This window comes from Corvus brachyrhynchos, unplaced genomic scaffold, assembly GCF_000691975.1.
Source record: "Corvus brachyrhynchos isolate BGI_N302 unplaced genomic scaffold, ASM69197v1 scaffold4, whole genome shotgun sequence".
Taxonomy (NCBI): Eukaryota; Metazoa; Chordata; class Aves; order Passeriformes; family Corvidae; genus Corvus; species Corvus brachyrhynchos.
In genome coordinates this window covers 2,763,640-2,776,149 of record NW_008237878.1, presented here as the reverse complement: position 1 = coordinate 2,776,149, position 12,510 = coordinate 2,763,640, and the positions used below count along the sequence as shown (strand labels likewise).

The 12,510-nt window shown below is 49.5% G+C and overlaps 1 protein-coding gene across 2 annotated transcripts in view; it reads right to left on the bottom strand.

Annotated features, from left to right (window-relative positions):
* Nucleotides 1-12,510, bottom strand: part of DNAH1 (dynein axonemal heavy chain 1) — a 72,406-nt gene that overhangs the window by 13,887 nt on the left and 46,009 nt on the right. For both annotated transcript variants that reach the window (XM_017732382.1, XM_017732381.1), the window contains 11 exons: nt 12,328-12,501; nt 11,919-11,957; nt 10,655-10,833; nt 9,594-9,824; nt 8,076-8,272; nt 7,556-7,691; nt 6,193-6,401; nt 5,238-5,409; nt 4,693-4,884; nt 4,053-4,163; nt 2,830-3,015 (listed from right to left, as the gene is read on the bottom strand). In XM_017732382.1, coding sequence (XP_017587871.1) covers nt 2,830-3,015; nt 4,053-4,163; nt 4,693-4,884; nt 5,238-5,409; nt 6,193-6,401; nt 7,556-7,691; nt 8,076-8,272; nt 9,594-9,824; nt 10,655-10,833; nt 11,919-11,957; nt 12,328-12,501 — 1,826 coding nt within the window. The remainder of the gene's footprint in view (nt 1-2,829; nt 3,016-4,052; nt 4,164-4,692; nt 4,885-5,237; nt 5,410-6,192; nt 6,402-7,555; nt 7,692-8,075; nt 8,273-9,593; nt 9,825-10,654; nt 10,834-11,918; nt 11,958-12,327; nt 12,502-12,510) is intronic.

The following is a 12,510-nucleotide window of genomic DNA, read 5'->3' as shown; positions in this document are numbered from 1 at the left end:
TGCTTGGCTGCAGAGCCAGCACAGCCTCCTGGATCTGCTGGAGCTCCAGCTGAAACGGGAGAGAAAGGAGCTGGAACAGAAGGCTGCTTGGTTGGAGAAGATCGAAACCATCATGAGGAAATCCCAGACTAGGCTGCAGGAGCAGCAGAACTACTTCAGAGGTGCCAGGTCCTCCCAAATGGGTCATCCACGCAAATGGATAGACCCCAAGGACCTCACTGCTATACGGTAAGGGCCTGGGGGGTCTGAGCACGAAGAACAAACTGGATGTGGGGGCAGTGGCATGGGAATGGCTGAGGCAGGCAGCACACCCAAGCTACCAGATAGACTAGCAGTGCTCTTCTGCCAGTGCAGCCACTGTGACTCCATGGTGGTGTGAAATTTCCCAGATCTGCTTCTTTCTGGCTGGCTTGGACTGAGGAAGCAAAGTACGGGCTTGGAGAGTGGAATGAGTACAGAGAACATAAGTTTTTCTAGAATGCTCAGGTAGAGAGTGTAGAGGCAAGTCTTCAGCCATGGAGAAGGAGAGCTGGGCCACAAGAAAGCACAAGCTGCTTAGAGCAAGACCTTTCTCTGACTAGGTGCCCTGCATTGACTGGGTCTTCTCAGTCTTCCCCACACAGTTCTGGAGTAGCTGGTGCTGGTGTCTGTCGAAAAGAAATCACACACTGGCTCTTGAGCCAGCCTGGTCCTTTATGGTGCTCTTCCCAGAGCTCCATGACATGGGATGCTCATCAGGAGTGGCTGTCTTCTCATTGCTGACCCACATCTGCTTGCATCCCAGTCTTACAGTGCACAACAACCTCAGAGCCCTGATCTTCCTCAGCCCTGGTGCTGTACTCACAGCTCTGGCTGGCTGTCCTCTCTCACAGGCTCTGGGACATGCTGATGGGGGAAGTTCAGGAGAAGCAGCCCTTCCGCAGCTACGAGGCCTTGGCAGCCAAGTGTTCCCAGCTGGTTCAGGACAAGAAGGCACTGGAAGCCCAGCTAGAAGCTCCTATACCCCAGAGCCCTGATCTTCCTCAGCCCTGGTGCTGTACTCACAGCTCTGGCTGGCTGTCCTCTCTCACAGGCTCTGGGACATGCTGATGGGGGAAGTTCAGGAGAAGCAGCCCTTCCGCAGCTACGAGGCCTTGGCAGCCAAGTGTTCCCAGCTGGTTCAGGACAAGAAAGCACTGGAAGCCCAGCTGGAAGCTCCTATACCTGAGGTGTCTGCCCTGGAGTCCTCCATAGAGGTGGTCTATCGCCAGCTGTACAACAGCTCCAACCAGCTGCAGCTCTCCTCGCCGGTAAGGAAGCACTGCTGCACCCCTCTGCCATCCTCCCTGGGTGCAGGGGGGAGACCTCGCTGCCTCTCAGCCACAGAGGGAGGGCAGGTTGGCCTGATCCTTGCCTTGTCCCAAAAACCATCCGGTGAGGCAGTGGCTGGCTATGGGACACAGGTGATTCTCACTGTGTCTCACATGTGCTGTTCAGTGTCGAGATTGGGGTGCCTTAGCCAAGGTGTCCCAGTAAGCCACCTCTGCTCCTTGGACTGGGAGGGTTTGGAGGCCAGAGCTGGGTGGTTAGTTTGTTTCTGGGGGGCTGAGCTGTTCCACAGGTCTGAGGAAAATCCCTTTATTTCTCCATGTTCACATGAGTTTGGGCTCTGTCCCTTAGGAGATCACCAAGCTGATGCAGCAATTGATCATCATGCAGGACGACCTCCACCAAAAGCTGACAGACTTCCTGGGTGACTTGGAGGTGAAGCACAGGGCTCTGGAGAACCCCATCCTGCAGGCAGAGCGCAACCTTTATGTGCAGTTTTACTGCGATGAGGATCGGCTGAGAGAGGTGGTGGAGGAGCTGGAGAAGCAGGCAGCTGCTTCCTTCCCCTCCCGTGAGGGGAAAGGAGTAGGTCAAAGGGATCCTTGCTCCCTGCCACAGTAGTGGTGTCCTCTCTTGGTTGGGCTGGGTCCTTAATTCTGGACTGGGAGAGAACTCTGGTGGTCTCTGCTCCGGTGACAGGTTACTTGGGTCATGACCTGGCAGCTGGGTTTAAAAGAAACTGGGAACTTATTCCTTAAACAGTTTCCAGGGGCTGGTTTAGATGATGCGTAAGAAATTGATGCATCTTGTAGCATTGGAAGCCTTGGATAGACAAGACACCTCTCATGCCATCTTGACAAGAGGATGGGTGCTGGGGGCAAGAGGACCAACACTGTCTGTGTCTTTCCCCACTTTCTGGGGAAAGGGGTTTTGTACGTTTTTGGGAGAATAAAAAGGTCTGTTCCTCACAACTGCAGAGCAATCAACAAGCCTGTGCCTTGTGTGGTGAAATCTACTCACTGAGTGTGATCTCTTGGCTATGGGCTGTGATGCTTGCAGGCTCAGAATCACCCTTCTTTCTCTCACTAGCCTATTTCAAGCCAGCATTCCTTGAATCAGCCTGCTGCCTCCTCTCTGCCTGTGGTGGGTCCCTTTCCAAAGAGCCTGCAGGTTCAGGGTGCTGCCAGTTCTGTCCCTGTGCTGCAGTCAGCACTTGGGGTTGCTTGGTGGTCCCTGCTGCCTACCCTCATGGACAGGCACGTGGGGCCAGCCCTCCTCCACAGCCTCTCCAGGACATGCTGGAAACACCCAGGAGCCCCTTACTGCCTTTCTGCCCTTCATTTTGCCTAGGAAGGAGTGAAGGTGAGAAGCTGCATGGGCAGCTGCCCAGAGTGAGCCCAGGGGGATGGATGGAGGGAAAGGCTGGGGACATTGCAAGCCTATTGAAGGGGAATTGCTGCAAAGGGACAGGCTGTCCTTGACCAGACCCAGCTTTGCCACCCTCTCCCTTGACACAGTTACCTCTGTAACATCATTTCTGTTGAGGTTCTTCAGGCTGGCAAGAGCAGCATCCAGGGCTGGGAGGGCTTCATCCAAGTCCTTCTGAGCATCATCTGCAATGGCTTGGGCTTTCTGAGCTTTCTCATTGGCCTTTGCCTCCTCAGCCTGCACAGCACTTCTTGTCTCTTCAGCCACAGCTGTGTCCACCTGCAACACCATAGACAACCTCAGAAGCATGCTGGAGGCAGAGCTTGACTTGGCTAGGAAAGGATCACAGCTGTCCTGGCAGCTTGTGTGTCTTCTTCCAGCAGATCTCAGGGACCTAACTGCTGCAGGGGATGCCCTTCCTGCACCATACTGGGAGAAGGTTTTTGTCAGCTTGTATAAACCATCCACAAGCTCCAGCTCTGGCTGTGTCTGGGATGATGTTAGTCTTGCAGGAATTAGCTGCTCTACCCATCTTCCTATTGGTGTAGGGAGATGGAGGAATAGGAAGATATGCTTAGGGGTTTGTTTCTAAAACTGCCACTTCTGCCTACCCCAAGGGTTAAAACACTACCAGGAGGCATATCTGCTTATCTGCTATGTGGAAATTTAGGAGATTGCAGATTCTTTCCCCTCTGCATGCAGAGCTGTATGATGTTAGTGTCCCTCTTGACTCTGGCCCAGTGTGGCCATCCCACAGTAGGAGATGGGCAGGGAGGAACACAAGGAGAGAAGGCAGTGACAGCCAACACAGAACAATTCCCTTTTCTGAAGTGGCATGAGTGACTGTGTGATGATCCCTGAGGTATGGGATCATCACACAGTGATGGGGAGTAGGCTGCAGCTGGATCAGCTCCCTGGGAATGGGATGTGAAGAAATGATCCTGTTCAACAACAACAGTCTGGCTTAGAGCTGCTCAGCCCACCTGAGGATTGTGTTAGTGTTGCTAGACTGTGCTTGCAAGGGCATGGGAGCTGGGAGCTCGGCTGCCTGACCCCTGGGTGGTGGTTTCAGACAGGGGCATGGGGGCCATCGCTTCTGCAACAAGTGGTGCTCACCTGCAGCAGAGCAGGACCCCAGCAGGAGGCAGTTTTTGCTGTCAGTGCAGCTCTGCACAAATATCTGCTGTGCCAATCTGAGGCGTTTTTACCTCTGATCAAGCAGGATTTTGCACAATCCCTGCCAGGCCCCTCCAGCCTGTGTCGAGTCCAGTCTGAGCGTCAGAGTTAGAAAGTGCAGGGCTGCCCAGCCGCGGTACCTTTATCTGTTCTATGGTTGCCTCGGTGTCCTTGGCTGCCTGGGCCAGGAGAGGGCGGGAGGACTCCAGCTCCTCCTGCATCTTCGCTACATCCTCTGCTGTTCGCAGGAGCTGTGGGAGCAAAGCAGAGTTAAGAGCAGGGCCAGCAGCCATGGAAAGCCCTAGGAAAGGGCTGTGCTGCCCTGGAGGGTGCTCCCTGCCGAGCATCGGGCTGTGCAAGGCACAGGTCTTGCCCTGGTCCCTGCTAAAGCAACAATCTGACACTGTGGTGAGCTTGTAAACAGTAGTGCCTAATGCTACCTGCACATGTTAGGCATCATTTCAATGAGGCAGCAGAACAATGTTTCTGTTAGAGGGCTTTCAATTACAAGGTCAGTAAGGAACATCCTGAGAGATGAGCTACACAGAGGTCTGTGGTCGCCTAAGACTGGGGTTCATTATTCTTTCAGAGCCATTGCAGACTCAGACCTTCAGAAAGACTGGCCCTGGCAGAAGGCATAGTTCTCACTCGCTTTAGCCTGAATTTTTTCCTGTTACACAGGATGTGTAAGACATCTCACTGCATCTCTGCAGCTATAAATACACTGCTCAGAGTGCATAAGGGATGGCCTCAAAGCTTTCCTGGGTATGAGGGACAAACCTTGTCCAGGCCACTTTGCATCCTGTTCTTGGCTGTCTTCAGTTCCTGTTGCTTCTTTCCAATGAGGGAACTGAATATGCTGAGGAACTCCAGGTAGCTTTTGGGAGTGATATAATTGTGTCTGCCCAGTTCTGCTAGGAACAACTGGCACTTCTTTGCCACACTCTGGTGGATTGCTACACATACTTGAATCTACAAGGAGAAAGGAAAGAAGCAATCTTATTCAGCACTGAACATGTGAAAGGCAAATCCATGTGATGCCCAGAGAGAGCAAAAGGGGCTTATGAAGAACCAAACTGTACAGTTACAGCAGAGCTCATGTGTGTGTGTGGGCTTTAGTGCCCTAGAGGGGTGACAAATGGCCAAGCCTGTTTCAAGGCATACCAAAGCTATGCAGTTCTGCATTTGAATGATCCTGCCATGGCACATTTCTGCTGTGGGGTAGGACACTTTTGAAGGTGTGCCCTGCATCCATTGTCTTGGTGTATTCAGAGACACAGCACACTGAACAGACGGGAGCAGATTATTCCCGAGGATGCACCTACCATCCCGCTGATATCTTCATTACCGCTACCAAGAAGTGGGATTTCACTCAGGAAGGAAGAGGCAACGCTCTGCAGGGCTTCAGCAGGCCACTCATTGAACCAGTCAATGGTACAGCAGTTCACAAGAGAAGGGAACTGCCTCAAGCGTGCGCGGAACACTTCTCCGATGGGGCTGAGGGCGAGGCATGCAGAGATGTGTTACAACTGGCTCCAAATAAAAGGACAAAACAGCTTTCCTTCTACAGAACCACCCTGAAGCCTTGCAGAATAAGAGGGACAGGAATAACACCCAGGGAAGGAGGGAAAAGGGGAATGAAAGTTCAGGCAGTGAGCTGCATGCCCAAAGGTACATGTCTGAGCCCATTCCTTGGCAGTCCTCGGGATATTCTGGAAGTATTAAGATGGTTTATGGGTCCCTCCCTAGGGAGAACACTTAAGCGATAAGAAATAAATGTGCTCTGAAGTTTATTTCAAGCAGGTGGGTGCAGGGATCACATCACCAAACCAGAATCATGGGCCTGATTTTTCTACTTGTTCTTGCACTGGGAATGCCCTGTACCTTCTGGTATCCCTCCTGCAAGGGAGCAAGCTGCTTATGGACTGTGCATTAGATTCATAAGCAAACATGGTGCAACTGAGCCCCAAATTCAAGATATGTCTGTAACAAATGGCTCAGTGGTGCAGGGAGGAAGAGGTACCTTGTGTTTCATCTGAATCACACATAATCATACTCTTGAAAATTTCAAACTTTGTCTTGAGACCAGCAAAGTGTTTAAAAAAAAAAAAAAGTATTTAGTCCTAGGGGAAAGTGTTCTGCAAACCATATTCCTATTCTTTCTCCTCCTCCAAAGTCTGGGGCTCGGAAATAAAGATCCCATTACACAGTGAAGCAAGGCAAAGGATAAGGAGGGAATAATTAACATTAAAAGCATGGAGCTGTAGGCCTGAAGTGTACCTCATGCACAGGACCATGTGGATATTGCTGCGAACCCGGGCTGTGTATGCAGCCATCAAATTGGCCTTGGTGGGCTGCTGCCCTAGATCTCGAACAATAGGCTTCATAGCTGTCAGGATCTGGTCTTGGTCCTCAGGATTGTAAATGTTAGGAATGTCACCAGAGTTGAGCAAGTTGTTGATATCTTCGAGGAAGGATTCACTTTTAATCTAAGTAGATGATAGGTAAAAAAAAAAAAGCAGTTTCTTATGTCAGAAGGCAGCCATGTCTCACATGCCATGGAGATAATTTCTGCATAAATACAGCCCTCAGCCTCTGTAATAAGAAACATTTCTGTGATCACTTGACTCCAGAAAGGCACACCCTGATTCTTGTCCAGCACTTCCCATTAAACAGCCATATTCAGCCATTTCAGGTGTGGGAGGGTGTGTTTGAGAACAAACCTCCTTCTGCCCATTCCGTGCCTCCTTACAGACCAACTGAGCTCAGGCTCTTGCTCCCTGCCTCTGCAGTGAGACCTCAGACACCTGGTTGCTCCGGGTCTTCGTTCCTCCAGCACAGAACTCTTCATTATTAAAATAAAGCTTATCAATGTGGGAGACAGAGTAATTGTAGGGATGTGTCACAGGCTGTGGGACGATCTCCCTCCAGCACTACACTCACCTCTCCACCTTTGCTAAATCAGAAATACACAGCATCCATCTCCTTGACTAAATGTACCCTCCTGGGCCCCTTTGCTCCCACATATGCTTCTCACTGCAGGGAAAAGGCTGCAGGAACAAGCAGCATTTGACTGATGCTCATCTCCCTGCTTAGGGCTTCGCCACAAGGGAATGGTTCCTATGATAATGAAGGCAGTAAAAAAGCCTATGGGGAACATAACTGTGATTCCAGAAGTGGAAATTGGCCTACTCATTAGCAAGTTACAGTTTACAGTTACAAGCCAGCATTATCCTGTGGAACCAGCAGGAGTAAGGTCCTAAATCTACTCTATTTTTGAAAAGGAAAAGAATCGTTTTACTTAGGACTTCTGATATCAGTGGCCAACATAGTGCTTAGCTTCAGACAGCTAAAATCTATGTACCCACCAAACCCTTGGATGGAGCTGAAAGGAGCTTCCTTGAGCTAGAGAAAAATCCACCCACTCACACACAGCTCTACAGACCCTCTAGCAATAAATGCACCACCTCCAGTTTCCCCGAGGCTCTTTTATAAGATGATGAATACAGGCTACTGAAGAAATATACAAGTTGTGTCTGGTTTGTGTCAAGCTCCTTAATACTCTGCAGGGGAATTTATTGAGCTTGGAGATGTGTTTTTAACTCCTTTTAAGATGGAATCCACCATGTTAATACTCCTGTACCTGTGTGTCTACAAATAGGAAAGTCTTGGGTAGACTTTGAAGGCCTGCCTTCATCATGATCTTCCTCACATCATCTCGCCATTCGGTCATGCCGTAATTTTTGGACAGTTCAATCTGGAAACATTCATTTTCTGCCCTAAAGGAAAGAGAAGCCTGTGGAGTTACATCAGATTAAAATACCCTCTTCTGTCAATTCCCAGTATGTGTTGTGTACTCAAGGGGAAAGGACTCAAGCAAGTTGTTCTCCTACAGTGAGTCCTGAGCACACGCTTGTCCTTATGCACCAAGGACAGCCACCAACCCAGGAACATGTTTTACACAAAGCAGAGATACCAGAGCTAGCTAGAAACCCAGTGCAGATGTGCATGTTAATTGAGTCCTAGCTCTTGACTCATTTGAGGAGTCAGCAGCCAGAAAAACATGTAACTGGCAGTGGGAAGGACAGAAAAAGAGATTCTCTGAAGGCAGCCCCAATGGAGCTGCTCCACATTACATGCATAGGTGGGAGTGCATTACTTACATGTGAGATGCCAGTCTGGTGAGAGACTGTCTCCCACTTCCCCCAACACCCAGGAGAAGAGCATTGCCCGGAGCCTGCCGCAGAATCCGGCTGATTCGGCAGATGTGCTGTATCGCATCCATGAAAAGCACAAGCTTCAGTTCTGGGGTGTTGCTTTGATTGTACTCCTCCAGGTAGTCTTCAATCACAAGCTTCAGCTGTGGGTAGAAATGCTCAGTTGTGGCTACCAGATAAAATCAATTGTGTGTGGAGGGGGGTTATTGTCTGCCGGCACAGCCAGGACTAGGGGAGGGCAGAGCCTGGTGCTTAACAGGGTCTGGGAGCAGCTCTCCTCCATGGTCCTATAAGGAACTGCCACTGGATGGGCTGAATTCAGTTAGTGGTGGTGGCAGTAGTTGCTCAATGGTGACCTTAAACTGACTCAGGCAAGTGACTATAGTTTGCTGTTCCCAACAGTGCTGTTTGCCTCGAGCAACAGCAGGGTGTAGTTCAAAATAAAAGAGCTTATGGCTGCCTGATCCATACTGCTCCAAGGCTTCCCTCTGGCTTAGCTCCCTTGCTCTATAGCTGACCACTGCCTGCTGCTGAATCCTGTGGTTAGGATCCTGGCTGGAAAGCACAGGTGCCGGGGAAGAAAACAACACTGGCTGTAGATGGGTACAGTAACACACTCCTCTCCCAGTCCAGCCATCACATGGAATAGCTGCAGAAGCAGTTTCTCCTGCCCTTCCCAGGGCTCTCTTCAACAGCACCCTCAGGCCAGAGAAGGAGATGAAGCATGAAGACATCTGGGATTTGATCCTACCCCCTCACCAATCTCACTGTGAAAGCAACACTAGCTGGAATTCATACAGTGCTGAGATCCCTGCCTAGATGCCAAAGTGCTGTGTGCATCAGTGGGGACTGTGCAGCTGCCTCTAAGTCTGGCTGTCTCGGTGGAGGACAGGCCTACCTACTTTGTGAAAGGGATTGGAAAGCTCAGTTAATTACCAGTCCTTGTCACACAGCTATCACAAGAGGAGAGACGACAGAATAATCATCTGTTTCTGATAATGAGAGCAAAAGGCACCACTCATTGCCTTTGCTTAATTACCACTACCCAAGTACTCCCGGTATCTTCTCCAACAGGGAGTCTGGCAGTAACATTAATTACTTGTAAAGGTCAATTGTGAAGTCTTTAATGGCAAAAGTAGTATTGTTTGGGGGTAATGTGCCATTTCTTTCCAGCAAATTTCACTTTTCTCTCCCATGTGTGGCTCATTTGGGAGATTTGGCATAGCAGGCTGCCTCCAGGATTGCAATGAAGAGACAGCTTGTTCCACCTCAACTGCCCATCACAACACATGCAGCCACTGTTCATATATGGGGTAGGATTTCTCAAGAGACCCCTGGGAGGGTTTGTGGTTTCAGACACCTCCAATTAAAACACTGCCATTGTTACTATTACTGTTTTCCATTGTTTATAGAAGACTGGGAAGATGTGAACGTAGTTCACAACGTGATTCCCAGGGTCCTTACCTTATCCTGGCTGTCGATTGCTTGGTATACTTTGACATTGGCACCTGGCTCCATGAAGTCTCCAAACAGAACTGGCAGCGTGGGAATGACCTCCTTAAAAGTGGTGCCGAACTCCTCCATCTTCTTCGTCATTAGGTTGTCAAACCAGCTCCGGTCCTCGTCGCTGACCAAGCGATCACGGAACACTCGGCAGCTCTCATGGTACCACAATCTCAGCAGGTGCTCTTTGTTCTGGTAGGAAATCCCAGCAAAACAGCCCCCGTGAGAGAAGCAGAGAAGTGTTATGAGCGTTGCTGTCAGGAAAGCTGGTTCCTGCCCAGCATGTGGCCAGCTCCACTCCTGTTAGAAGGCAGCTGGAGCGGAGAAAGAACTGGGCGGAGGAAGCTGCTTTCCCTTCTCCTCTCAAAAACAACTCTTGTCAAAACAGCTGCTTTGCAGAGAGCTCATTACAGCTTCAGCTTATCCTCCTCTATTTGTCCATATATCAGGCTTTCTTCGAGAGACTTAAATTTTATGTTCTTTGTTTTTATCTTTCCCCAGTTTGATTTAATTTTTACGGTTTTCTTGTGTGTTTTATGAAAGATCCTCTTACTTGGTTGATAGCACAGAACCTATAGTACTTAGGGCCTTAAGTACTTCCAGTGATAATTCAATCTCTACTGGCCAGGCTGGAGCCAGAGCAAGGTCCTCAGGAGAGCTGCAGGGGCAGAAGCCTCCACTGACAGAAGCAGGTAATAGAACAACACTTCTGCCCCTGTTTGGTCCCTGTCTGATCCCCCATGGCTCCATCCAGCCCTGACTGGGTGGGCTGTGTCCTACTGACTCCCTGTGGCCACTCACCTGCTTCACCATGCCAAGGAAGGCCTGTGATAAAAGGGGGGTCTGCCTTCTACTGGTACTAAGCAATAGCCAAAGGGGAGGCCACCACACCCATTGAGCAGTATCAAAATGCATCTCCAAAGGGAAATTGAAGCCTGTTTTCAGGCCTGTGGATGAGGCCTCAACTAGAACATTTCTGGTCTTGCCCTGGGTGGCAGGGCTGTGCTGATGGGAGGACTCACCTCGACCTTGCTGGGCTCAGCCATGAGCATGCCCTGGAACACCTTTGAGAGGTCTCTCAGGTTGAAGGTGTAATGTGACTTTGCTGGCGTGGGCAGCAGCTGGGATGTGATGGTCAAATACACGGAGATTGTGGCATCTACTAAGGGCTCATTCAAGTCTTTTACTGCATCTGCTCCTGCTGCAGAGACAGAAATAGTGGGAGAGGATGTCAGGATAGTGACTCTGGGCTGAGAAGGTCCTTGCAGTGCAGGAAGGTGGCTCTGAGTGTCAGAGGTGCTGGCTAGGACTTGGGCAGAAATGCACTTTTTTCTGCTTTTTTCGGCAGAGACACTGAGGGACCTGACCAAGCACCTGCTCACTGCAGTGGACAGCTGCCAGTGGGTTTATCAACTAATGTGAATCAAATTTGGGAGTGGAAGAATGTTTCACAATGATTCTGTGGTGTGAAGACTTCATGCCCCCCAGGAACAGAGGAGGCACTGCCAGACAGGTAATTGATGCCTACCTGAAATATTCCAGATGGATTTTCCTTCTCCCTCCTTGCGTTCCTGCTGTGAAATCTCAGCTACTTTTGAGCTAGAAGGTGTGAGTGCCCTCTTAGCTAAACCCCCTGCAATTTACTATGCCCAGCAAATGCAAAGCCACTGAGGAATAATTTCTTATGCAACAGTCTGGCAAGGTTTAAACACAGCTGCCAGTTTTAGAGCATAATTATTTTTTTTCTCCAAATGAAGCTTATTACAAACACTCCTGGAGAAGTAGAGCCCTGTGACACCCCAGCATTTTGCATTGTTTTGCATTATTTCAAAAATCCTTTAGTTTCTCTCTAAACTGCAGCTAGATGTTTCAGTGTGCCCCTGAAATCACAGTCAGGTACTGGTGCTTCTGAATATTGCAAGCACTCAGAAAGCTCTGCTTTGCTTCTCCCATAGCTGACTATTCTCACTCCTTTCTACTGGCATATTTGCAGATGAGGGCATATTTGCAAAGATGATCCTAAATTCCCACCCTGTCAAGTATAAGAGGACTCATTTCACTCCAAATGAACCCTTTTTTCATGGTGGCTGTAGCACCATGCTCAGATCCACCCTACTCAGCTGTCTACAGGCTGCAGCAGATGGAGAGTAACAGAAGGCTCTGCTTCCACAGAAGGCTGTTGTCTGGGCAAGTGTCTGCCTGCTGAGAGCACAGGTAAGTTGTGCCATGCTGTGCCCACCAGCTTGTTCTGTTCACAGTCTCTCTCATCTTTCTGCTCTTACTTACGCACTGGATTTCTGTAACTTTTTTCTCCTAGGAGTCCATCTAGAAAAAGACAAAAAAATGAGTTCCAGCTTAACCTATTGAGGTTAAGAATAGCATTGTCCATCACAAAAAAAAATCCTCTTTGAAAGGCCCAGGCTATAGGATAACATAAGCAACAGTGAAAGCCAAAGCTAAAGTTTGCTGATTTGCACCAGCTGAGTTTGGCCCTGAGACTAAACAGTGTATGAGCTCTCTGTTTGCTAAGCCTCATAAAACACTTTCCCTAAAGCATCTTCAAGCAACTACTCCAAGTTCCAGTTTTCAACACTTTGATCAGATCATCAATATTAATTCCTCCCGTTCCAAACTCCATTATCATCTGGTCGACTTGCAACATGAGGAGAAGGTGGCAGTTTTCTGCAGGACTTACCCATCCAGCTGCCAAGGATGGTGGAGAAGATCTTCTTCTTGCTGCTGTCATCCATCTCGGTGAAGGAGAGGTAGTTGAAATGGCGAGTGAGGCGTGGGGTGACAGGATTCCTTCCCCCTCCAGGAGGTCCCATGGCACAGACAAAATTAATATCTACCAGCCTCTTAAAAGTACCTTGGAGAG